This window comes from Dermochelys coriacea, chromosome 21, assembly GCF_009764565.3.
Source record: "Dermochelys coriacea isolate rDerCor1 chromosome 21, rDerCor1.pri.v4, whole genome shotgun sequence".
Classification (NCBI taxonomy): domain Eukaryota; kingdom Metazoa; phylum Chordata; order Testudines; family Dermochelyidae; genus Dermochelys; species Dermochelys coriacea.
This window is the reverse complement of record NC_050088.1, coordinates 16,839,467-16,866,331: the sequence shown is the minus strand read 5'-3', so window position 1 is coordinate 16,866,331 and position 26,865 is coordinate 16,839,467. Positions and strand designations below refer to the sequence as shown.

Below are 26,865 nucleotides of genomic sequence, written 5' to 3'. Positions count from 1 at the left end.
CTTTTCAGCACAGGAGGGTCGGTATCATAATCCTCATCTGTAAAATGGAGCAGCTAGGAACAGAGAGGGGGCGTGGCTTGCCCAAGCTCATACAGACCTGAAGAAGAGTTCTGTGTGAGCTCCAAAGCCGGCCTCTCTCACCAACAGACATCGGGCCAATAACAGATTTACCTCAACCACCTTGTCTCTCTAATACCCTGTGACCGACGCAGCTACAGCTACGCTGCATACAAGGTCGTACCGTGAGTCAGCAGCAGAGCAGTCTTTCCTCCCACTCCTCTAGCCACTAGGTGTCCCACCCTCCCACAGCAGGGGCTAGAACCCAGGAGTCCTGGCTCCCAAGCCCCACTGTGCTAGCCATGCATCTGCCAGAGCTGGGGCTAGAACCCAGGAGTCCTGGCTCCCAAGCCCCGCTGGGCTAGCCACGCATCTGCCAGAGCTGGGGCTAGAACCCATTCCTGACTCCCACACAGCTGTACAGGACCAACCTTGATGCATGCAGGGAGCTCCTGTTTATGGGCTAGTGGTGGGTGGGGTGTGTGAAGTCATTTCTCCAGGTTGTGGGCCAAGCTAGTCACACCCTACGATGTCCATTCCTGGCTCTCCCCAGGCTGACTGTGGCTGGAGCCGGAGGTTAAAGCAGCAGAAGCTCGGTGTAAAGAAGGCAGCCAAAGAAGGGGCTGTGCAGGTGGTGCTGCTGCTGACACCTGACAGGGAGGCCTCTGACTCGCTTACCTGCATCCTGAGGCACGTGCCCTCCGGAGCCATAGGCAGAGGGTGCTGCAGGCCGGGACTGAGGTGCCCGGAATATGAACACACTCCCTAGCCCACAGACACTAGTTCTGTACACAATGCCCATGCAGGAGGCCTCCTGGGTTTGCAGGAATCTGCTGCTTGCCACAAAGTCCGTCTCACTGGCAGCCAGGAGCCTCTGCAAACTGTGTCCCTTTCTCTCCATCTGTCCAGGTATCCCTTCTGGGTACCTATGTGTCAATAGGTCTGCCCAAGTGCAAGGAGCCACTGCAGCACAAGTGAGTCTGCCCAGGAGGGGCCCACACTACGGATGGCACCGGCAGCATCACCGGCTTCAACCCATTGTTGTCTGGCTTCTGCATCCTTGGCCATCAGTCCAACCAATTTGTAAGCAGGCATCATGCCATCCCAACAGGCAGGCCAGAGTACAGAAGGCCAAGAAATTAGATGCCCAGGGCATTTGCACAGAGCAGCATTCTCAACCAATAGAACTGCTGCTGGTCTCAGATGTCCTAGCCAAGCGAACCTCTGTTGCAACACTAGCGCTAGTCATAGAAAGTAGGGATGAAAAAGTCCTATTAGCCATGCAGCCCATCTCCTGGGGCCAGTGCAGGACTGTATCCTTTCCTACAGGGCGTTCTCTAGTGGGAGAGTCACCCATGTGACACAGTGCCAGGTCACCTGCTATATTTGGGTTCCATATATGAGTAGTTTCTAAAGGGTTAATAAATGATTAATAGATATTTTAATAAACAGTTAACAAATTATAAAGTCCAACAGATCTACAGGCAACTTATACCCATCGTTGTACTGATGTGCTCATACCCATCATCTAGAACATGTTTTCCTCCTCTCTGCAGCATGCTGCTGACATCTAGTAACCCACTGACACACAGACGTTTAGTAGAAAGTGACTCTGTTATTTTACATTCTCACAAAGGGACAGATCCCTAGCGGGGGTTAAAGGGCGCAGCTCTGTAGACTTCAATGAGGCATGCTGAGTTACACCAGGGGAGGATCGGCCTAAGGATCTCACTGTTAAATTAACTATTCCTGATATTTAGCCTAAACATTCCCTCTTTTAATTTCATCCCATTACTCCTAGCCACAGCTCTGTGCATCCCTTTCTTCCTCCTGGGGGCCCGATTCTCTCTTATTGTGCTGGTCTCAGAGGAGTAATCCATCCCCCCGACGCGTAGTCGCTGGTGTGAGATGAGAACAGGGCAGTTGGTGTTTTACATCCTTTCAACCTGTGAAGCCCACGCTATTCCCCGTTAGCTGGTGGGAGTTGGCTCTTTTAATCTTCCCACAGCAATTAATCCTTCCTGCTCCCTGACCAAACACCCCCAACTTAGCAATATGCTTCTATTCACGTGGTGACAGTGTGAGTCCAAGTGGGGCTGCACTACGCTGTAGGGAAGGACTGACACCTTTGGGTGGCTAATCTGAGGGCTTTCAACAGAGCCTAGTCCTCCCGCTGGCTCTCTGCAGGGGTGTGAATTTCACCGTTAATGAGATGGACCCAAACCAATACCCCTATCTGAACTTGGGGCATTTGCAATCTGGAGCCAAATCCTGAGGCCAGAGCCTGTCTGCTGGAATCCCCTCCCAGAATTCTCTAGGCCACGGTGTGGCAATCCCACTGGGCTGATGGCACTGCAACCTCCATTGCCTCCCTGGTTGTTTTCCTTATGTGGACTGGGCTCCAGTGATGTCTTCTTCACAATCTGTTTCTGACAATGCTATTATCAGCAATTGGCCCCTCCAGCAGCTGGTCTGCTAGTGCAGATGGGATCAGACTAGTTTCAGCACCATTAGAGGAAGTTTGATTGAGACTCACAGCACATCAGACTGATCTGCACTGTGTAATGCTGGCAGGCCAGATGTCAGCGCTTGCCCAGGCTGTGGGCATTAGTTAAGAAAGGGCAAACTAATTACCTGTTAGTTTTGCTCAAAATAGGTATAGTCTGCTATGAATGTAGTTAGTGTTTAGACTCCGAAATGCTTGTAAGTGGCTGCATGCATTAATCTCACGAGTACTATCTGTAGTCCATGCGATAGGGAAATATGCAAGTTTGGCTTCATAACTTTGAAAATGTTTGCTCTGAACTTGTGAGCCCAGTTTAAAATGAGATGGGCTCCTAAGGAATATCACAATACAAAAGATTGGTTAATGGCCCTCTTGGATCAAGGAAGTTCATCCTGTGGACTTGGAAGCTGAATTAAGGAAATAAAACAAAACCACAGGAAAACTTTCCATCTCTCTCTTCACTGTTTGAACTCTGACAGGCCCAGAGACTCTAAACTGAGACAGAGATCCCCACAGGTTACCTCGGGGTCTGCCCTGAAAGACACTTTGAATTGACAGATCACTACAACTTTGTTACCTTTAGGATTTAGATGTGAACTCATTTGGGTGTATATGTTAGCTTGCTTTAACTTGTAAATAGCTCTCATTTCTTTTTCCTAGTTAATAAACCTTTAGATAGTTCAATACAGGGATTGTCTTTGGTATACGATCTAGGGTACCAATTGATATGAGGTTAGTGACTGGTCTCTTGGGGCTGGAAGGAACTTGAACATAGTGATAAACTTACAAGAAAAATCACACAAAGTCCAGTTTGTCTGGGTGGCAAGACGACTGTGACTCCATGGTAAGACTCTAGGAGTTCACATTTGTTACTAGCTTGGTGAAATCTCCTTACAGAACACACCAGCAGTTTGGGGTGCCTGCCCTGTTTCCTGACAGTGCCCCGAGGTCGGCATTCATGGTCTTGAGCCACTCCCGACAGCGGCTCCATTTTCTAGTGTAGCTGGGGCCGAAGAGAATCAGAAAGTAGCAGAGGCTGGATCAGGTTTTGCCGGCACCGTACTGTCCACTCAGGGCTTGCCACCCCTCTGCAAAGCTCAGGCAGAGTCCTTGTTTCTGGAAGGGTCCTGAATTTACGCTGGACATTGCAATGGGATTTCTTGGTAGCTACACCATCATCATCATCACAGGCCAACACAGCATTATTGGGCAATTCACTGGTCTTGAAACAAACAGTGGCCCTATCCTCCTCTGCAGCCAGGCTGTTCAGCGCCAGGATCCTGTGTTTAGGAAGGGAAACTATAATCCACTTACCCTCCTTTGATGTAATCCAGGAAGGTGTACTCCGACTCCACAGTGAATGAGAGCAGCGTCACCTCGGAACCAAGAGACAGGGCAGCACGTTACACAGCCACCGAGACTGCAGGGATCACTGGTGCAGGGCTGAGTGTCGAGGAAAGGCGCTAGTGGGATGCTCCTGGAGACTACAGATTGCTCGTCAGCCCAAGGAAGTAGCTAACTTCCCCACAATGCTCTCTGGCAATGTGGTTCATGTTGGGCTGGTTGGACATTTTCTGTCAAAACTATTTTTCAGTGGAAAACTGAGTTTTCAACTACACAGTGTTTTTTTGGTGAAAATATCTGAATTTCATGGAAAATGTCTGCATTCCTTGGAAAATCCCCCTAGGAACTAAAATACACTGACTTTGAAGTGATGCTGTAGCACTTCAGGGGAATTGAGATTCAGTCATTTCATGCGCCATTCTTCTCTATGCACTGGACTTCATCTCCCATGGTGCCCCATGGCCAAGGACGCCCAAGCAACACTTCCCTTCTCCAAGAGGGGAGACTGTGGTGCATCATGGGAGATGTATACCAACCAAGAAAAAAGCCTGGCCCATAAAGAGGATGGAGGCATGAGGTGCCCAAACTCCAGCTCCAACAAGGCACTGTAGCAGCATTTCCAAAATTTAAATGTTTTGGTTTTCAGCTGAAATCTTCTGAACTTTGAATTTCTGGTTGTCACCATGGATCCTCCCCGCCACCCCATTTTGATCCAGCTCTTGTTTCATGTCTGCCTGGAGGGCCCATTAGTTTCAGTGGGTTGGTGATTCAACAGGAATCACAAGTTTCACTATTTTTGGAGGTCCCAGTACCTGGGCTTTCCTAGAAAGTCTCTCATCCAAGATCTGACAGAGATCAGGCCTCTTTAGCTTATAAAATCAAAATAGAAACCGGTCCACAAGAAGCTGATTGGTGACTGAGTGGTTCCACATTTCTAGTGATGTGGCAGAAAATTCTGACCCTCCATATCAAAGCATAACATGGGGGGGGGGGAAATTTTGTGGAAAAAATGCTTGATTGGTTGGTTCTGCATGGCAGCTTGCCATTGGGCAACTCACCATCCAGGGATAATTATCTCCTGCCTTCCTGGATAGCTTAAATCCCAAAGAAAAACAATATCACTTACTGTTCCTGAGTTAATGTATTTCTTTTTCTTCATTTTCTTTTTGGGATTCACCACCTGAAAGACGAATGAAATGGAAGAGACTGAATATCCTGGGGCCCAAAGTGAAGCCTGCTTATGCTAGCACAAATGACACCATTGGCGTAGGTCCCTCAGCAGTAGTGATGGTGGAGGTTGTCCATTTTTACCAGTGTGTCTTCTTCCTGCTCTATCTTATTGGAGAGTGAATAACCAAAACTGAATTCAGTGTTCCAAGTGAGAGGCATATGATTGCTTGATAACATGTTCGCAGTGTTTTCTATCTGTCTTTATCTATCACATCAGATATTCGGACATCAGAACAAGTCTCCAAATTATCTGGATGCCTATCTTTATTTTTAGTCTGAGATATGCCCCCCACCCCTCCCAAAAAACTTATCAGCAAAGTAAAAACAACCCATCTTGCTTCTGATCTTTATATAGCCATCCCTTAGTAGGGATAAGGATGGAAGCAGAAAGCCTAAAGCAACAAATTCAGCTCTCAGCAAAGGCAATTCTTTACATCTAGCTTGAGCAGCCCTAGGGATGCCAGAGAACATAACAATGTTTCTCAAAAAGAAAAGGAGTACTTGTGGCACCTTAGAGACTAACAAATTTATTAGAGCATAAGCTTTCGTGAGTTACAGCTCACTTCATCGGATGCATTTGGTGGAAAATACAGGGGGGAGATTGATATACAATCTCCCCCCTGTATTTTCCACCAAATGCATCCGATGAAGTGAGCTGTAGCTCACGAAAGCTTATGCTCTAATAAATTTGTTAGTCTCTAAGGTGCCACAAGTACTCCTTTTCTTTTTGCGAATACAGACTAACACGGCTGCTACTCTGAAACCTAACAATGTTTCTGTTACTAAAGGGAATGTTTCCCTTCTGTGTCCCAAAGTGTGGTCCCAATTCTAGGAAAAGATTTGAGAGATTTTGGCACTGACGGTACAGTCGCAATGTGGCATGAATTGGGGGAGCCCCCACTGAACTCAGCTGATCTACAGCAGCGGAGGACGAAGCCCCGTGGGAGCAGTCACCCTGTGCTGAGGTTCAGCTTGAGGCACCACTTACTGTCCTCCTAGCAGGGTTTATGGAGGATGGAAACGGTGCACAGGGCCCATGCTGGCTCTCTGCAGAGGGGGATTTCACTCTCGAAGAGCACGCATGGCCCCATCATCCCAGAACCTGAGCACCTCACAATCTTTAAGATATTTACCCTTCCAATCCCCCGTGAGGCAGGGAAGGGCTATCAAACCCATTTTACAGATGAGAAACTAAGGCCCAGAGAGATGTGACTTACCCAGCATCCCACACGGATTCCATAGAGGGGGAAGGGACTTGAACTCTGTCTCCAGCTAGCATCCTGACCACTGGGCCAGCCTTCTTCAGGGCTAGACTAGCACTGTCCACATTGTTAGACCTGGAGGCCAAGTGACTAGTGATTTGGGGTACCTCCATTTTTGAGCATCCAACTTGGAGACACCTTGAAGGGGCTTGACTTTCAGAGGGCGGGTGTTGGACACTTTCTGACATCAAGTCCCTTTAAGACATCTCAAGCTGGGTGCCCAAAATCACTGGCTTCTTTGAAAAAGTTTGGCCAGAAAGTCCATTCTTCAAATGTCCAAATTCTGCAGGACACAACTGCCCAGGCTACTTTCCACAGCCAAGCTGCTCCATAAGGGCCCAGGTTCTTCCAACACCTGGGATGGGGAAGCACCCAGATTTCCTGACCCTACTGCTCATCTGGCCCTCTCCAGCAAGTCCTGGTCTTCTCCCAGCCCAGCAGCTCTGCTGGCTTCCCTGAGGCTCTCAATCATAACCAGGAACATGGTCTTTCCAGCCAGCAAATTTACATTTTTGCTCTGTCTCCAAAAAGAGCTAATCTGAAATCACTTTTTCCCCTGCCCTTCATAATGATCCATTTTGATAAGGTCTTGGGAATTCATCTGGAACAAAAGGCATTAATTATTTGAACGACTTATACGCCAGTCTCCCCACTCCTCCCCTTCACTCCCTCCCCCTCCTCCTGCTGGAGGGAGCCCCGAAAGCCTCCGACGAGACATGCTGGGAAACTAATTGTGTGTCAGAGCCCAGGTGACCATTCGGAAAGCTGGCCTAGAAACGTCACATCCGATGATATCAAAAGGGAACTGCCACAGTGAAGGAGTGGGGAGTGCACAAAGCACTTTGTGAGAGGGAAGGAAACCCAGCCCAAGAACGCAGGGGATTCAGTCATGGGATCATTGCTTGGATTTGCTTATCGCTGACACACTGGCTCCGCCATCGGCACAGAGAGTTTTAAGAACAGAGGCCCTCAGTCAAAGGAGCGATGCTGATTGACAGCAGGCAAAGAGCTCGCCTGGAGCCTGCACACTGTTACTCTGCCCTGTGTTCAGTGTCCCCACTTACACCTGTGCACAGAGTTGCCCTGGCTCAGCTGACATGAAATACGTCTCAGGTTTTACTTGCTGTGGCATGCCAGCAAATAGCCAGACACAGCCTTGCCTCCCAGCCACATGGAGAAACACCAGCCAGGCCCCCATCAGCAGAATTCATCTCACACAGGCTGCATCAGTACTAACCCCAGTGAGTTCACTGGTGAAGCAGCTACATGCACTCTGTTCTGGCCATATGACATCACTTGTGGTAAACTTTGGCCAAGGTGCTGACATACCGGGATTGTCCAGACTTCAGTTAGTGCAAGGTTGAATTTCTGGGCTAGAGCCCCTTGAGGGTGTAAATCAGCATAGCCCCATTGGCTTCACTTTATGCCAGCTGAGCATCTGGCCCACAGTGTCCCCTGCACTGAGGTGTCTAGTCTCCTTTCCCATTGCTAGTTCATTGGATTCCTGGATGCTGAGACTGCCCCAGCCTCCTAGAAGGATTAATCAGGTGTCGCAGCCAAGGAGATATGACAAGCAGAGCCCAGTAGCAAACAGAAACATGGGACAGGTTTCAGAGTAGCAGCCGTGTTAGTCTGTATTCGCAAAAAGAAAAGGAGTACTTGTGGCACCTTAGAGACTAACAAATTTATTTGAGCATAAGCTTTCGTGAGCTACAGCTCACTTCATCGGATGCATTTGGTGGAAAATGCAGAGGGGAGATTGATATACACACACAGAGAACATGAAACAATGGGTATATCATACACACTGTAAGGAGAGTGATCGCTTAAGATAAGCCATCACCAGCAGCAGGGGGGAAACCTCCTTTCCCCCCCTGCTGCTGGTGATGGCTTATCTTAAGCCATCACTCTCCTTACAGTAAGAAGAAAAGGAGTACTTGTGGCACCTTAGAGACTAACAAATTTATTAGAGCATAAGCTTTCGTGAGCTACAGCTCACTTCATCCCTCATCCGATGCATCCGATGAAGTGAGCTGTAGCTCACGAAAGCTTATGCTCAAATAGTCTCAAGTTAGTCTCTAAGGTGCCACAAGTCCTCCTTTTCTTTTTGAGAAACATGGGAGTATCCCCCAGTAACTCACAGATGGGTTTGTATCCATGGTAAAATCCCTTTATGGTTGTACAGTACCAATTTGTTTGTATTATTTATTACTGTCAGGAAAGGTCTAATAATTGGCTTTTATACATATTTTCTATGCTCAGGGAGACTTGAATCTTGATTTCTGAGCAATTTCCTGCCAATGCCCTGAGCAACTGCCCTCCCTCTGTTCCAGCCCATAGCTCCCCACCCCCTACTCTGCCAATGCCCTTGCACCCTCACCTCTGCTGTTTCAGTCTTGGATTCCCCAAGACTGCCCGTTTTGCTGATGCACCTTGATCTACCACTGTTCTAGTCCCAAGTTCCCCACACAGCTTTCTGATGCCCATCACTGCTCACTGGCAGACCTGGCCATCTCCTGAGCAGGGACTCAGCTGTGTACTGATTTTGTTATTGCAATTATTGTTATTTATTATTACCGTGGTGCCAAGACGCCCTAGTCACAGACCAGGACACTACTGTGCTAGGCACTGTACAAACAGAGCACAAAGACTGTCCTTGCCCTGTAGTCAGATGTTCTCCAAGTTAGGAGAGACCATTAGACTCACCTCCCGTGTGATGTCAGCATGCGGTGAATCCAGACTGTCTGAGGTGAGCAGCCAGTGTGTGACAGCAAACTGATTGGGTGGCATTTGACACCATTGTCACTCCCTTTCCACAGGTACAAACAACTGCACAAGGGACTAGGCAATCATCAGCTTTGATCTCACAATGGTGTCACACTGGTGGTGACCACTGGCCAGACCCTCAGCTGGTGTAAATTAGCATAGCTCCACTGGACATTTGCCAGGTTATGCCAGCTGAGGATCTAGCCCAGGAGTCACTCCTGATGTGCACTCCAGTGTTGAGAAGCAGTGTAAAAGGCTGGTGGAAGGGACGTGGCCCAGAACAGTGGAGGCCTGGCTGCTCAGAGCTTGGCTAGCCCTCTAGGTGGGTTCCGGGGGTGCCCTGTCTGTCACTCACCTCGTAGACGTTGAACTGGCTTTGCCCACGGGCCAGCTCCCGGTAGCTGGTTGTGAACTCCCCAATGAAGTCGTGGCTGTGCATGGAAAGAGAAGCTCTATGAGAAATGCTCTAGTGATGGATTGTTAGCCTGGGGGTCGTGCCCAGGTGTCAAGGGGCCATGACCACCTTGACCTTCCCATATTGCTAAGTGGGGACAGGGTCTTGGGGGGAACCACCACTGTTGAGTTCACTCAAGCTCCTTCTTCCCTCCTTGCTGTCTCTTTCTCAGTCCCCTCTCTTCTCCTGTTGTCTTTCCCTCTCTGCTGCACTGGAATCACTGACAAAGCATCTCTCTGCAAAGAGAATGAGTAATGGCTGCAGCACAATGGCCCTGATCCTGCCCCGGATGGAATCACTGCAAAGCCCTCACTGGCTTCCGTGCCTAGCCTGCTCTGGCAGATTTGAGGTTTGCATTGGAGGCTGCATAGATCTAGTGAGTCCCCCTTACCTGCCATCCCGGTCCCAGTCATACACCTCCACCTTGATGGTCCTGCAAGACACAATGCCAAAGTTACTGCCAGATTCAGGGTGGGACGATTTCACTAAAGGATAGATCAGATCATCCCTCTGCCCCCACATGCATAGCCTAGGCTAGCATCAGCATCTTCTCTGGCCCTTCACTCAATGCTGCTGCAACAGTCTTCTTCTGTACAGCCTGGAACAATCTTGTCCATTCTCCATCACCTCCCAGGTCTCACCTAAACACATTCCTACTTTCCTGTTCTATGGCCTGTAAGTTCTTCATCCCTCTGCTGGTCTGGGCTATGTACTGCTCCTCGTCCGCTTTCTCTGTACACCTTTATCCTGCCCTCTCTTCATTGCCTCTTCAATAAGGCAACCCGGCATTTCTTTTCAAGCCCTCTATATATGAGAATATAGTTAATGGTGCCTCACCAGGGGGCTAGACTAGCTGGCCTCTTGAGGTCCTGTCTGCCCTACATTTCTATGGTTCTGTAGGTCTCTAACCATTCCCATCACCAGTCTCTGGGCCAGGCCTAATTCTGCAGCCCTTCTGGAGACTGGTATTAGGATAGCTCAGCACAGAGCTTCCAGTGGAGTTTGACACATGCGTGATCATCATGGATTGAACCAGGGCCCTCCAGACCTAAAACCAGGAAGCGCTACAGGGGAAAGGCCTTAACAGACTCCCACCCCTACAGATCAGCACAGCTCTAACACACCCTCACTCACGATGGTTACGCAAGGGAGCAGAGATTACTGCACGAACCCTCCAGCCGATGTGGACGGACATGGGTTAGAAGCCTGTGGCTGCACCCAGTGGGCGGGGAAGGAGTTAATACTCAAAGCGCTGTCTCAATCAGGGAAACAAAGTGAGGGGGTGGATTGCGTGTGTTGTCTCCATCTGTGACTGGCTTGGCCCTGGTGTCTACATTTCCATGGCAACTGAGACTAAAAATACACTTCCAAAAAAATGGTGGTGGGGGGGGGGGGGGGGAAGACCCATGCAACAGTCAAAACAAACTAATTAAATCTCCAGCGCAGGAGTTGAGATAATTAAAAATCATTTTAATAATTTGTTTGGACTTGCTTGGAAGCAGGCAAACGAGTAAAGTGTGTGGGGGTGAACCCACAGTGCTTCAGAGACCAGCAGGGCCACACAGGAGGGGGCTAGGATCGTTCCAGGAGCTGTGGGTCACCAGGTGCAGAGTGCTGGCTGGTGACTGCTACCCTGAGATCTCCACAGAGCTGATCTGCCAAAGCAGATCAGAGAGCAGGGGATATCTAGCCTCAGTTTCCCTCAGTGCCCAGTACCAGCTACTTCAGAGGAGGGGGCAGAACCTCAGTGGATAATTATGGAATAACCTGCCCATGCGGGAAGCTTCTTCTTGACCTGTATGGCTAGTAATCGCTTTATGCCCTGAAGCAGCCGGGTTTATAGAATCATAGAACTGGAAGGGACCTCGAGAGGTCATCTAGTCCAGCCCCCGCACTCACAGCAGGACTAAGTATTATCTAGTCCAGTGCTACTCAAAGTGGTGGTCTGCGGACTGGGAGCCATCGGCTGCCGGTCTGCACGCACATTGGAAAAAAAAAATGCTGGTCCCTCACATCAGATAGCTTGATCTAGACCATCCCTGACAGGTGTTTGTCCAACCTGCTCCTAAAAATCCCCAATGATGGAGATTCCACAACCTCCCTAGGCAATTTATTCCAGTGCTTAACCACCCTGACAGTTAGGAAGTTTTTCCTCATGTTCAACCTGAACCTCCCTTGCTGCAATTTAAGCCCATTGCTTCTTGTTGTTCTTAACTACAGAGGATAGGACAATTTTTCTCCCTCCTTCTTGTAACAACCTTTTATGTACTTGAAAACTGTTGTCATGTCCCCTCTCAGTCTTCTCTTCTCCAGACTAAACAAACCCAATTTTTTCAATCTTCCCTCATAGGTCACGTTTTCTAGACCTTTAATCATTTTTGTTGCTCTTCTCTGCACCTTCTCCAATTTGTCCACATCTTTCCTGGAATGTGGCGCCCAGAACTGGACACAATACTCCAATTGAGGCCTAATCAGTGCAGAGTAGAGTGGAAGAATTACTTCTCATCTTGCTTACAATACCCCTGCTAATACAGCCCAGAATGAGGTTTGCTTTTTTTGCAACAGCATTACGCTGTTGACTCATATTTAGCTTGTGATCCACAATGACCCCCAGATCCCTTTCCACAGTACTCCTTCCTAGGCAGTCATTCCCCATTTTGTATGTGTGCAACTGATTGTTCCTTCCTAAGTGGAGTACTTTGCATTTGTCCTTCTTGAATTTCATCCTATTTTCCCTACAGAAAACCCTGCCTCATTTAACGTAACTGTCAATTTCTTGCTTAATGGGAATGAGGTCCAGCCGGTGCTCACTATAGACGCACAGAACGCAGACAGAGTGCTGAGAAAAGGGATACCCTGTCTTGAAGGGGGTGGTGAGTGCGCCTAGCAAGTGTTCAGCCTCAGCTAGGTAAATATTAGCATCCTCTCTTTACAGGGGAAACTGAGGCACAGAGCAGCGCTGTGATTTGCTGAAAACCACCCAGCAAATCAGTGACAGAGCCTGGAATGGAAGCAGGGTCCCTGATTCCCCACCATTCCTGCCCTGCCCCTTAAATCACAGCAGATAAGTTGATTAATGAGTCATTGTTTCCATTAAAGATGAGCCCAGTGTCAAATGCCCCAGGAGCTGGGTCTCCCACCATTAATCATCATATTCTTACCAGCACAGGATTGTAAATCATTGATCTAAGGACCTTCTCTGGCCCCACCACCTCATAATCGTTACTATATTTACCCTCAGCACCCTGGGAGGTAGGGTACAGCTGTAGTCCCATCGTACAGATGGGGAGCTGAGGACCAGACAAGCCATGGGCTAGATTCACAGAGGGATATAAGCACCTAAATGCCACCTTAGGCCCCTAAATCGAACATTTACGCGCCAGTGGCTTTAACAACCCCCTTCTCAGCTGCCGCCTGGCCTGCTAAACTCCCCAGCTGGCCTCCCCTCTGCACTGAAGCGATGGTCATGAAGCTGCCTGTGAGATTAGTGATGCCAAAGTGGCACTGACATTACATTTAAAGTCACACGCGGACAGTCAGCCCCAAACGTTCACTCTCTCAAAGGAGCTGGCTGCACCTCCAGCCATAACAGCAATACCATGCCCCAAGCAGCTGTCAGCAGCTGTCATCCGTCAGGGGCCTCTCACCTCTGCAATTGCACCCAGGGCCGGACCTTGTAAGGATCGATCTGTCAGCCTTTGTGACAACCTCTTGCCAGACTGGCTGGAAGCTGAACAAGGGTGAGGATGATGAATAAGGAGATTTCAGGGAGTGGAGCTGTATCAGAGTTTGGCTGGGAAAGGGGTAAGGGCCACATTTACAAAGGATGCAGGTGTACACTTAGTGGAGTTTACAAATGTGCCCAAGCAGCTCAGGTGTCTCTCTGCATTGTTAGGTGTCTAAATACCTTCGTAAATCTGGACCTAAGTGGGTTCTTCTAACTCTCTGAGGCGGCTGGCTCTTTACCCACCCAGCTATAAGGGAGATGGGCATGTCTAACTAGAGAGGGAGGTCCTAGTGTATGGGCTGAGCAGCCCTGAGGAGGAGCAGCTAAATTAGGGGCAAGGCTTGGACTGGGCTTTGCATTGTTTCCTTTTGAGTTCCCTTTGTGAATAAAAGCCAAAGCCCAAGAAGGAGGTAGTACTGATCCAGAGGGATGTGCCCATAGAAGACCTCCAGAGAAAGATACGCAGGATTGCAAAATAAATTAAACAAATGCTCCGCCACCCAGCTCAGCAAGTGAGCATGATGGCTAACAATCTAGGAAGAGACAGATGGAAGACTATACTGGGTCCAAAACAAGGACACCCATATTCTGGCTATGTTAACACTCAAATTCACACCCCCACACACACCCATCATGGTATTATTTATTTATGTATTTATTGTGCATTAATTATAGAGCTTTGAATTGTGAGGCAGAAAGATGCAAAAAGTCCTCCTCCAGCAATGCACTATGTCTCCTGTGATACAGCTCCTCCGCTGCCTTGGTGGGTCCTGCGCTTATTGGTGGCTTTGCTCGCCTCAGAGATTCACAGCAGCCCTCAGTTTGGCCACTTTTGCTAGTGGCTCAAACCTGCCGTTCACTCAGCTAACCTCATCACTGTTCAGCCTGGGGAAAAGGAAGAAGAACAATCCCCAGTCTCTGCTGGTCCACTATGTGGGTCAGGGAACAGCCTAGAGACCTTCTCCTCTGGGGTAACCCACAGTCCAGGTCAACTCCTCCGGTGTCTGATCAGGAGTTGGGAGGTTTGGGGGTAACCCAGGCCCACCCTCTAGTCCGGGTTCCAGCTCAGGGCCCTGTGGAATGCAGCTGTCTAGAGAGCCTCCTGGAACAGCTTTGCAACAGCTACAACTCCCTGGACTACTTCCCCATGGCCTCCTCCCAACACCTTCTTTATCCTCACCATAGGACCTTCCTCCTGGTGTCTGATAATACTTGTACTCCTCAATTCTCCAGCAGTACGCCTTCTCAATCTCAGCTCCTAGCGCCTCTTGCTCCCAGCTGCTCACTCACATACACACCACAAACTGAAGTGAGGTCCTTTTTAAACCCAGGTGCCCTGATTAGCCAGCCTGCCCTAATTGATTCTAACAGTTTCTTAATTGGCGACAGGTGTCCTAATTAGCCTGCTTGCCTGAATTTGTTCCAGCAAGTTCCTTCTTGTTCTGGAACTGCTCCCGTTACCTTACCCAGGGAAAATGGACCTGCTTAATCTGGGACTAATATATATCTGCCTTCTAACACTCTCCTGTAGCCATCTGGCCTGACCCTGTCACACTCCTAAATAATCTCCAGCATCATTCTGGAGTACCAATATGTTGCATTTATCATTCTGGAGTATGTATACATCACATCTTTCAGGTATATGTCATATCTATCATTCTGGAATATGTATGTGTCACCCTAAGCATGTATATATCGTCACCACATGACACACCATATCTTGTGTATGTCACATCGGTCATGTATATGACATGTCCTATCATGCATATGTCACTTATGTATATGTTGCATCTTTCATATCAGAGTATCATATGGCACATTATGCCACTTATATGTTGTATCTATCATATCACCCTAGTATGTGACAAATCATAGTATATAGTATCACAGAATGACACATTTATCAAGTATATGTTGCATTGATCATATCACCATATTTATGACACATCGCATCGGATATATGTCGCAGTGGCATATCTAACTATAGCATCTACCAACAGCACCATATCTGTTACATCTGCGTGCAATTCCTTCCTTGCTCTGTAACAGCTTTGGATTGTTCTTTTGCTGCGTATTGTTACAAAGTTTCTGCTCTACCTTGGTGGGTCTTGTGCTTATTGGCGGATTTGCTCGCCTTGGAGCTTCATGGCAGGTCTCAGCTTGGCTGTTTTTCTGAACCCACAGTCCAGGTCGACTCCTCCTGTGTCTGACCAGGAGTTGGGAGGATTTGGGGGGAACCCGGGCCCACCCTCTACTCTGGGTTCCAGCCCAGGGCCCTGTCTAGAGAGCCTCCGGGAACAGCTGTGCGACAGCTACAACTCCCTGGGCTACTTCTCCATGGCCTCCTCCCAAGACCTTCTTTATCCTCACCATAGGACCTTCCTCCTGCTGTCTGATAATACTTGTACCTCTCATTCCTCCAACAGTCCACGTTCTCACTCTCAGCTCCTAGTGCCTCTTGCTCCCAGCTCCTCACACGTGCCCCACAAACTGAAGTGAGCTCCTTTTTAAAATCCAGGTGCCCTGATTAGCCTGCCTTAATTGATTCTAGCAGCTTCGTGATTGGCTGCAGGTGTTCTAATCAGCCTGTCTTAATTGTCTCCAGAAGGTTCCTGATTGTTCTGGAACCTTCCCTGTTACCTACAGGGAAAAGGAACCTACTTAGCCTGGGGTTAATATATCTGCCTTCTCATTACTCTCCTATAGCCATCTAGCCCGACCCTGTCACAGTATCCATAACACCTATTTAACAAGCCAGCTTCCTCGCTAGCTACAGTGCTGTGGGCTATGACTGGCTAGAGCCTGGATTGGGCACACTGGCTTCAAGGGGCTCTTAAGCCAACAGCAGACCACTCCAAAGGCTAATCCCCAGAGGCTGCTGAGAATGAGACCTGGCCCTGAGCTGGGGGGCTCCCTGTGTCTTCGCTTTCCCCAGTGCAATTAGAGTCCCAAAGCCATCTACTCCCATACACACAATTGTAAGCAAATTAATCAGCATCGCCCCCGAACTGAAACTCCGGAAGAGTGTGTGACAGGCATTTCCGGCTGGTGACTGAGAGCTGGAGAGTTGTGACTGTGTCTCAGGAGACTTACGAGGGGGTTGGGAGGAGGACATGACAGCCAGCGGCTCCTCAGCGACCAGCAGGCTCTCTGGGAACAATGTGTATGTCCCAGTATAGGTATGCTGGCTGTCTCCATGTGTGCATCTGTCTGGAACGACAGATCCAGACACATCAGAACTGTGATATTCGTTCATTGGAGTACAGCAGCTTCTTTCATACAGCCGTCGTCTGAAAATGTTTTCGCATGAGGGGACAGATTCCGAGGAGACGTAGATAGAATAGCATGAAGAAGAAGAATAGAAAGAGCTACTGCTGTCATGAAACTGCAAGGTGCCAAACTGAAAATTGACGCAATATTTTTCAGACAATTAGCCTGGCGGGATGCACTGGCACAAGAGATTGTCAAGGTTGAGAACGGAGCGGGATTTAAAGAAGGGGACTGGTTCAAGTCACCCTCTAACTCAGTGGTTCTCAACCTGGGGTCTGGGGCAGGTTTCAGGGGGTCTACCAAGCAGGGCCAGCATTAGACTCACCAGAGCCCAGGACAGAAAGCCGAAGCCCCACTGCATGGGGCTGAAGCCGGGGGCCCCCAATCCCACCAGCTGGGGCTGAAGCCGAAGCCTGAGCAATGTAGTTTTGCAGGGGCCATGGGGGGCAGTCAGGAAGGAGAGGAGGGGTTGGATGGTGTGGCGGGGGACAGTCGGGGGGCGGTTCGGGGGAAGTCAGGGGACAGGGAGCAGGGGGGTGGATGGGGCAGAGGTATGGGGGGGCAGTCAGGAAGGAGAGGGGGGGTTGGATGGGATGGCAAGGGACAGTTAGGGGCAGGGGATCCAGCGGCAGTCAGGGAGAAGGGGTGGTTGGATGGAGCAGGGGTCCTGGGGGGGACAGTCAGGAAGGAGGCGGGGGTTGGATGGGGCGAGGGATCTGGGAGTGGTCAGAGGACAGAGAGCGGGGGTGGTGGTGAAAGGGCCAGGAGTCTCTGGGGGGCCGTCAGGGAACGGGGGGGTTGGATGGGGCAGGAGTCCTGGGGGAACCATCAGGGGGCGAGAAGCGGGGGGGGGGTCGGATAGGAGGTGGGGACCGGGCCATGCCTGGCTGTTTGGGGAGGCACAGCCTCCCCTAACCAGCCCTCCATAGAATTTCAGAAACCTGATGTGGCCCTCAGGCCAAAAAGTTTGCCCACCGCTGCCCAAAAGGCAGGCGGGGCTCACACTGGGAAACTTTTGCTCAGCACAGGTCTGCCGAACACAGTGTTTAAAATAGTGATGGAGCCCTAGAGACTGGTCTGCCCCCGAGCTCCCACCACGGCTACGACGGCCAGCACTGAAATACTGAGGCACTGCAGTGGAAATGTCTTGAGCACAGATCCCCAGCTGGCATAAATCAGCACCGCTCCGCTGGAGTCAGTGGGTCAGAGCCCCAGCTGGTGTAAATCAGCACTGCTCCACTGGAGTCAGTGGACCAGATCCTCACTTTTAGCAGAGAGGATCCTTTTTTCAGAGTCCTGTATTGTAATCAGGCCTGCAAGGCTGCCACAGGGGAGAAGTACAATACACAGTACGGCTGGCATGGTCTCTGGCTGCACGGGTAAGGGACACTGCACTGATAACAACACCTCGTTCTCTGACACTGTCAGCTGTGATCTTGAAGCGCTTTACAAAGAAGGTCAGAATCATCTTCCCCGTGAAGTGACTTGTCCAAGACCACTCGGCCGGCCAATGGCAGGGCCAGAAATACACCCCATCTCTTCTGAGCGCTAGTCCAGGATGTTATCCACTAGACCAGTGCTAATCAAAGTGATGGTACGCGGACCGGTGCTGGTCCATGAGCCATTGGCTGCTGGTCTGCACGCACATTGGAAAAAAATTGCCCATCCCCCACTTCAGATAGCTTGAGAAGCACTGCACTAGACCACACTGCCTCCTGCTACCACCCATTCAACCATGCGTATATTGGAGAGGGCTCAGAAGTTTTGCTCACCCTTACATTGGTGTAAAGCCATGGTGACTCCAGTGACTTTGCTGAGTTACTCCAGATTTACACCACTGTAAAGAGGTGCAGAACTTGGTCCCCAAAGCCATGTCCCAGGAGGTGAGGGGTCTTGTATGCAACCTGGCATGGATTGGCCCTGTTAAGGGCAGTGAAGCGAAATCTTCCCCAGCAATGATGCTATATGTTATGGGTAGATGGTGCAGTGTGTCATCTAGTGGTTGGCTGTGGAGAGCCAGGACTCCAGGGTTCTAGTCTCAGCTCTGTGACTGCTGGGTTGTTTGCCCTTTACACAACATCATAGTATGAAAGAACCACAAGGCAAGGTGAGGTACAAATAACTGCATTTACTAACTATAGGCAACACACCTAACTACACATACACACCGCTGCTCCAGCAGGACTCTGGGGGCTTCTGATACACAAACAGTGAGCACCATGAGAGGGCTAACAAACTACTGAAAGGGATTCTACCCGATCCTTATACACTACACAACTTTAGGCAAGTCATTGTGTTGCCCTGAGCCTCAGTTTCCCCATCTGTAGCCAGTGGCACCCACAGCTGTATGCATGTTACACATGGTGTGTACCATTGGCAGAGGAGGAGTGGCACTGGCTGCTTGACTGCACACTCCAGTTTGGCCCTGTGGCCCCTTCCACCATGACAGAGAGCTGGGGGGCAGCCAAACCTACACTTCCTTGCCATTGCCATGAGGCTGGCTCCCGCACCAGGGCTCACCCTGGGGTCCTGCCTGACCTTGCTCCACTTCTAGCAGCCCATGTCCCATCTGCTCTGCCTGTAGGACTTGCTCAGCGATAGCCACAAGACCTGCTACTAGGCAGCCTGCCGACAGCAACTCTGGACCCCCGGGCAGAAGAGTCAATGGGCCCGGGGTCCGCCTGACATTTGGGCAGTGCTGTGCCTAGGCTGCCTGCTGCCCAGCAAACTGCTGATTGCCCTGCTGGGCACGGCCAGGACTTCCATATGTCGCCTGGCTGCCTTTGCCACCCGTGGCATCACCCTGCAGGCGCCTAGGAGCCGGGCCCACCCGGGCAATCAAAGAGTGCCTGGGGCTGATGATACTGCAACAGCAGCAGCAGCCAGGAGCCCCCAGACCCTTCTACATCGCCCAGGCCCCTGGGCAATTGCCCCCTTTGCCCCGGCCTGTCGGCGGGCCTGCTACTAGCCAAGGAGAGGCGATGCAGTGAGTGCCTGCCTGGAGGAGCTGGCAGGAGGGGGCAGTAGGCACAAGGGGGGGGGGTTATGCATACCAGGCAGAAAAATTCTGGGTGTGCCCCCATGTGTAGCATAGAGATAATAATACTGACTGACCTCACAGGGGGCTGTACCTAAGGCTAGTCAGAACATGGGGAAAGGGGTTTCCATTGAAAATGTCAAGTTTTTGGTGAATAATCAAACCCCAAAATATTTCAATTCTGAAATGCTGCCTCATGGGAGTTGTAGTTTGGGGGCCTCACGCTCCCATTCACCTCTATGTTCATGCTCCTAGTCACTAGTTTCCTGGTTGGGCTATGTCTCCAGGCATTATGGTCTCCCTTCTTGGTGAGAGAAGGCAGCTCAGCAAGGCAGTTGCATGGCTGCAGTGTATTGTGGGAGATGAAGTTCAGTAAGAGCCTGTACCACAGAAGAGAAGGGGGATACGATGCACCCACACTACAACTCCCATGAGGCACTGCGATGGTGTGGAGAAGTAGGGCATTATCTATGCTATATTTTATTAATATTACATGCACCTCAGTTTGCCTGTTTGATATTATCCTGCCTGACTGCATGTAATTAAATCTCAGGAGACTGTCAGGGGGGCAAACAAACAGGAAACTAAAGGATGCCAAAGATAAAGTACTGCCAGAGGGCATACTAAGAGTCCTTAAGGGAACAATGGGGAAGCTGTTAACTGGGAAATGCCCACTTGTCAGGCTCCAACACAGGTCTGATCCTAGGATCAAAGGGGCACTAAATCATTAAATACCCCAGCCTAGAGAGGAAGTGGGGGTGAGTGGGCAGCAGCGGCTGGAGATGAGTCGCTGACAGAGACATGCTGGGACAACACTACAGGGACTGTCTGTCTCTCCCAGCCCAGGGCTGAGTAGAATTTACCTAGACCTTGCAAGTGAAGAATATAGTTTGGGTAAGTCCCAGGTGGATAGATGTGTTGTTGTTTTATCCCTTTGTCCTGCTGGCTATCGACCTTTGGGTGAATAAATAATTCTTTGTTTTGAAGAAGCTATATTTGAGTCACTTTAACTAGCTGCTGGACACAGGTTTCCAGAGGAAAATGGCTTACAGTTGCCACACACTTGGGCCTTCATGTTATCATGGTTGGTGACCAGAGAGGCTACAGCCCAGAGAGGCAGTCTAGGAGTGGTTGGACTTGTGGTTCCACCCAGAAAGGAGTGAATAGAGAAACCTGTCAAAGAAACCAGAGGAATGCACTCGAAAGGGACTGAAAAGAGATTTAAACACAGCTCACCCTGTCACCATGACTGTTGGCATTTCACAATTGAAGTCTTTTGATTTTCGAGCATTCCTTTTTTCAATGCAAAATTGAATGTTTCTCCGGAAAGGAGGCAATTTTTGTGAAAAATTTCATAATCTCTTGAAACATAGTTTTGATGGAAAATTTTCAACAGGTCCTAGTTGTGAGGCTGAAATAATTAATGTTTGTACAGTGCTTGGAGATCCATGGAGGTTTTCCAAACCTTTTCATCCCTTGGGATGTTGCTACCATGTCAAAAAGAAAAGGAGTACTTGTGGCACCTTAGAGACTAACAAATTTATTAGAGCATAAGCTTTCGTGAGCTACAGCTCACTTCATCGGATGCATTTGGTGGAAAAAACAGAGGAGAGATTTATATACACACACAGAGAACATGAAACAATGGGTTTATCATACACACTGTAAGGAGAGTGATCACTTAAGATAAGCCATCACCAGCAGCAGGGGGGGGAAAAGGAGGAAAACCTTTCATGGTGACAAGCAAGGTAGGCTAATTCCAGCAGTTAACAAGAATATCAGAGGAACAGTGGGGGGTGGGGTGGGGGAGAGAAATACCATGGGGAAATAGTTTTACTTTGTGTAATGACTCATCCATTCCCAGTCTCTATTCAAGCCTAAGTTAATTGTATCCAGTTTGCAAATTAATTCCAATTCAGCAGTCTCTCGTTGGAGTCTGTTTTTGAAGCTTTTTTGTTGAAGGATAGCCACTCTTAGGTCTGTAATCGAGTGACCAGAGAGATTGAAGTGTTCTCCAACTGGTTTTTGAATGTTATAATTCTTGACGTCTGATTTGTGTCCATTCATTCTTTTACGTAGAGACTATCCAGTTTGGTCAATGTACATGGCAGAGGGGCATTGCTGGCACATGATGGCATATATCACATTGGTAGATGCGCAGGTGAAGGAGCCTCTGATAGTGTGGCTGATGTGATTAGGCCCTATGATGGTATCCCCTGAATAGATATGTGGACAGAGTTGGCAACGGGCTTTGTTGCAAGGATAGGTTCCTGGGTTAGTGGTTCTGTTGTGTGGTGTGTGGTTGCTGGTGAGTATTTGCTTCAGGTTGGGGGGCTGTCTGTAAGCAAGGACTGGCCTGTCTCCCAAGATCTGTGAGAGTGATGGGTCGTCCTTCAGGATAGGTTGTAGATCCTTGATGATGCATTGGAGAGGTTTTAGATGGGGGCTGAAGGTGATGGCTAGTGGCGTTCTGTTCTTTTCTTTGTTGGGCCTGTCCTGTAGTAGGTGACTTCTGAGTATTCTTCTGGCTCTGTCAATCTGTTTCTTCACTTCAGCAGGTGGGTATTGTAGTTGTAGGAATGCATGATAGAGATCTTGTAGGTGTTTGTCTCTGTCTGAGGGGTTGGAGCAAATGCGGTTATATACCATGTCAGTTTCACATGTTCCATTTTCCTGTCTTCTCTTTTCATCAACAAAAAACAACAAAAGATCCAACTCTGTAGCCAGTGGCATCAAGAGCTTAGCTCTGCACTGCCCAGCAGGTAACAGTGGGGATGATTACACGCAGCGATCAAAGGAGAAAGGCACGTCCTAAAAAAAGCATCTTCCTGATCTCTGGGAGAGCAGTTCTGCTCCCGACAATGGGCTAGTCTTAGAACAAGGGTTTGTGTCTCTGCCAGTCTGGCTTCCCTTGGGGGGTGCGGGTTTGCCATGTGCCATGGGGAGGGCTGGATATTTGACAGGGCAATTGGCATTAATATCACACTGATATCGAGGAACAGACACAATCTATGGGCCTGATGTGCACTTGGTGTGACTTCTTGGAGACGCATGAGTGTAAATGAGCACAGAATCAGGTTGCCTAATGTGGCCACCAACAAGCAGCCCTCATTCCTTGGCTCCCGGCCTCCAGAGCTCCTGCCTCCAACCGCACTATTGGCTCTGCCTCCCCACACCCGGGCTCTGCTCTGTTTGTGCCCTGGGACGGCTGAGCACACGGAGGAGTCAGTCTTCACCCCAGCAGCAGTATGTGAGCCAACGGGAGGGTGCAGCTTTCCAGGACTGCATGCGCCACACCAGGACTTAGGGTGACCCTGGGGGGTGACAGGCTGGGTTAGTCAGCCTGGGAGTTCAGTAGCCAGTGAGAACTACAGGGTCTGTTTGTTGCCTGAGAAGTGAATCCTTTTTCCCTGTAGCGTGTCTTGCAGCAGAGGGGTGGGGGTTGAGCATAATGTTAAATACCTAGTCATTTGCATGGCTCGGCTGTTGGGAGCCCATCTTGGGACATGCAAGCCCAAGGTGATGAGTTAGGGTGGTCACCTTTCTAATGGCCGGTAACTGAACACCCAAGGTCCTACCCCCTGCTCTGCCTCTTACCTCCAGACCAAAAAAACCAGACATCAGGGCTTGCCAAATGGCACCCGGACACAAAAGCCGAAGCCCAGCCTGTCTGGGTGACCACTGGCCACGTGGCACCCTATGCTGAATGTAAGTGTGGCACACAGGAGTGTCAGTAAAAGATTGATCTTTATTTCCTGGTCCCAGTCATGTGACATTGGTCAGGCTTACAAAAGTCACATGACTCCAGGGGCTACTGTTACATCTTCTCTTCTTTTTCCCCTTGAAAATCCAATACCCAGTAACATGCAATGTCAGCCTGGCGTGACAACCATGAACTAGCAGAGCCAGGTAAGAACAAACCAAGGGGGAGACCTGTGGGGCAGAGGCCCGGGATCAGCCTGACCCCTCTGAGAGGCGAGATGGTTATTCTCCCTCCTAGTGGAGATTGGTCAATAACCACTGCCCGGGACCCTCCACACCTTTCTGATCACACAGCCACTCCATTGGCAGTTCCACTACTAACCAGCAGCCGCCCCAGCAGCTTGTTTGCTGCTCCTGGTGTGTTTCCTTGTCAGTGACCAGACAGGCTTGTGGCAACTCTGTCAGCAGCACGCCCAGTGTCCTGCAGGGCCACAGCCAGGGGCCTCCTTGCTTTAGTCAGGTTCTTCTGACCTGCTGCAGGACTGGCCCTCGTGGGTGGCTCGGACCTATGGCCTCGGTTTGGATGGGATCTCAGTCGCCTGCCAGCTGGCTTCTGTTTGGCATCTAGAATTCTCTCCCACTTGCCATGGGGGCATCTGCATGGCACACTTGCCACTTCTGTTCTAGTTTCCTGGTTGTGACGAAGCGGGACTGTTCTTAATGTTTCCTCTGAATATTGTGGGGGTGCCTCATTTTCCCCTATGCATTTCTTAGGTGTCTAGGGCGTGGGATAAGGCTGTATGATCATTGCAGAGCCCTAGAGGGCAGGTGTGGGCAGGGGTCTGGACACAGAGAATGGCCGACACCCTGTTTCCTGGCAACTGATGGCCTGGGCCTTCCCCCCTGCAAGGTGAGAGCTAAAGGGTTGGAGAACAAAGGAATCCGGTGCCCTCCTGGCCCGGAAAGGGACAAAACTGAGAGGAGGGGGGGCTGGAGAGAGTTTCAGTTTGGGGCTGGTTGGGGACATGGAGTGAAGTGCAGACGTGGTTGTCTGGCTCACAGCCCCCCAAAATGGACCCAGCTGAGGGGTCCTGTTCTCTGCACCTACAAGCTCTGTGTTAGACCATGTTCCTGTCATCTAATAAACCTTCTGTTTTACTGGCTGGCTGAGAGTCACGTCTGACTGTGGAGTTGGGGGTGCAGGACCCTCTGGCTTCCCCAGGATCCCGCCCGGGAGGACTCGCTGTGGGAAATGCATGGAGGGGCAGAGAGGATGCTGAATGCTCCGAGGTCAGACCCAGGAAGGTGGAAGCTGTGTGAGCTATTTTGCCCTGCAGACAGTCTGCTCAGAGAAAAATGCATCCGATGAAGTGAGCTGTAGCTCACGAAAGCTTATGCTCAAATAAATTTGTTAGACTCTAAGGTGCCACAAGTATTCCTTTTCTTTTTGCGAATACAGACTAACACGGCTGCTACTCTGAAACCTGCTCAGAGGAAAGGAGACTTCCCCAGAGTCCTGCCTGGCTTCATAGGGAGCAGTTCCAGAGCATCATCGGGGGACTCTGACACTGGTGCAGGGCTCCCTGGGAACTGCTTCGGGGTTAATCATCTTTAGCTCGAGAAGCTTGCTAGGTGATGGCACTATGAGTTTTGTCCTTCTGCCAGTTTCTGAGTCTCTGAGCTGTTGTGAGCTGTGCTACGATATACCAACAATGGCTCCCTGGAATCCACCACAGTTGTTTATAGCCAGTCCTTTGTCATTTACCCAGCTCTTTCGTTAGCCCCGTTGACTGTGCCTGGTAAGGGCTGGATGCGGTGTGCTAGAACTGGGGAGAGGTATCAAAAAGAACTGCCCAAAGAAGCCACTCCCACCAAGGTGATCTATTTGTGGTCACTAGCTTGCCTGGAATCCTACTGGTGAGAAAAGTGGGATTTTAAATGTATTTTATTGACATTTGCTGTGTCCTAAAAGAGCTGGGTGAAAACTGTGGAGGAGCCCACCTGTAAGAGGTGTTCTTTCCTCTTTGATTCAGAAACACCTGTGCCAAACTGGGAACATGGGTCAACTGAAACTCTTGTGATTTCATTGGCTCTTCTGCATTCTGTTTCCGATTTTTCTCTTGGAAAATGTACCTACTGTGCTCTGCAAAGTCAAGTCCACCCCTCACAATGACCTTGCTTGGGCCTGTCTGTTCATCAGACCCCCAGAATTTGGTCTCTAATTGGTATATCTGGTAGCCATTCATTCTCATAACACAGCTTCATGCAGGGCTGTGACTTACCGACCAAGGGCTCATCTGGCAGTTGGTTGGCAACAGAAAACGTGCCTTTCCCAAGCGACATTCTTCCCTGGATCACAATGACGTTTCTGAAGGACTTTGTCTCGTAGTTTGCAGCCTGCTCTGGCTGGGGACGTATTGGAGCTCTCTAGGCTCTGCCGTGTGGAGCAGCAGCAGGATTTCAACAGCTCGGATTTCTCGGCAGTACCTCTCCACACTGCAGCCACCTCCTCTGTTCTTCACCAGCCTCCCATCCAGACTGAGGGATTCGGGCGGCATCATTTGGTCCCCGTCTGCCAGTGGCTTCCTCCCCTCTGACACCATGTAAGGACCATGTGACAAATGGAAGAGCTGGTACTGATTTCCTAGCCCCAGCTGCCTGGCCTGGGTCAGGGTTATTAAAGAACCCACACGGCAGGGGTCCGGCTCAATTGACTCCCATGGCTGCTGTTCCAATGAGTAGCTCCAACTCCCACTCAAGATAGTTTCAGACCTCTGGAAATCAGGTTCAAGGTGTCTCACCCAGACACCTCAGAGCAGTGGATGCTTTCTCCTCATCAGTACCCGGCCCAAGCCGGGGAAGCTAATGATCCAACTAGCGGACCAAATTCGGTGATGAATCCTGGTCCCGTGCCACCTGAGGCACGTTGCACATACGCTAAGAAGTGGATGCTTTTGAAAAAAAAGGTCAGAAGCTTACTGTGCCTCAGTTTACCTATCTTTTAAAATGAGTGTAACAAAATGTGCCACAGAGGGGTGGGCATGAGACTGCTCAGAAAATGCTTTGAGCTGTGCAAATAAACAGAAACACAGAGCGACATTGTGCCACAGAAGAACATGTCCCAGGACTGAGTGTTTCCTGCTACTCTCCCTAACATTTTGTTGTTAAACATGGTCCTGGGGTAAAGTCTCCAAAATCCCATAGAGAGAAATACTCACAGGCCATCAGCTCAGTACAGGGAAGCAGCGCAAGGTGCTATCAGTTGCTGCTGCTAGGGAATGACATGGAAGAGGGAGGCGAACCACAGACACAGAAGATTCTCCCCCAAAGGTTAATCCTCCAGCAAATTACACTGGGGCTGGGGCTGATTAAGAAGGATTCCGATTCCACTAGATCAGTGAATAAAACCATCCCTGTTCATACTCGGGAGCGGGGGAATTTTTGTCATTTGATATCTGCTCGATTTATTATATTCTTATTTATTGAGAGCAGGGCCCCATTGTGCTGGGC

General features: G+C 49.8%; 1 protein-coding gene across 1 annotated transcript in view; it reads right to left on the bottom strand.

The window, feature by feature from the left end:
• Positions 1–26,865, bottom strand: part of CPNE5 (copine 5) — a 207,665-nt gene that overhangs the window by 72,606 nt on the left and 108,194 nt on the right. The window contains exons 11-14 of the mRNA XM_038380314.2: positions 10,011–10,052; positions 9,521–9,596; positions 5,034–5,087; positions 3,878–3,939 (exon numbers count right to left, since the gene is read on the bottom strand). Of these exons, the coding sequence (XP_038236242.1) occupies positions 3,878–3,939; positions 5,034–5,087; positions 9,521–9,596; positions 10,011–10,052 (234 nt within the window). The remainder of the gene's footprint in view (positions 1–3,877; positions 3,940–5,033; positions 5,088–9,520; positions 9,597–10,010; positions 10,053–26,865) is intronic.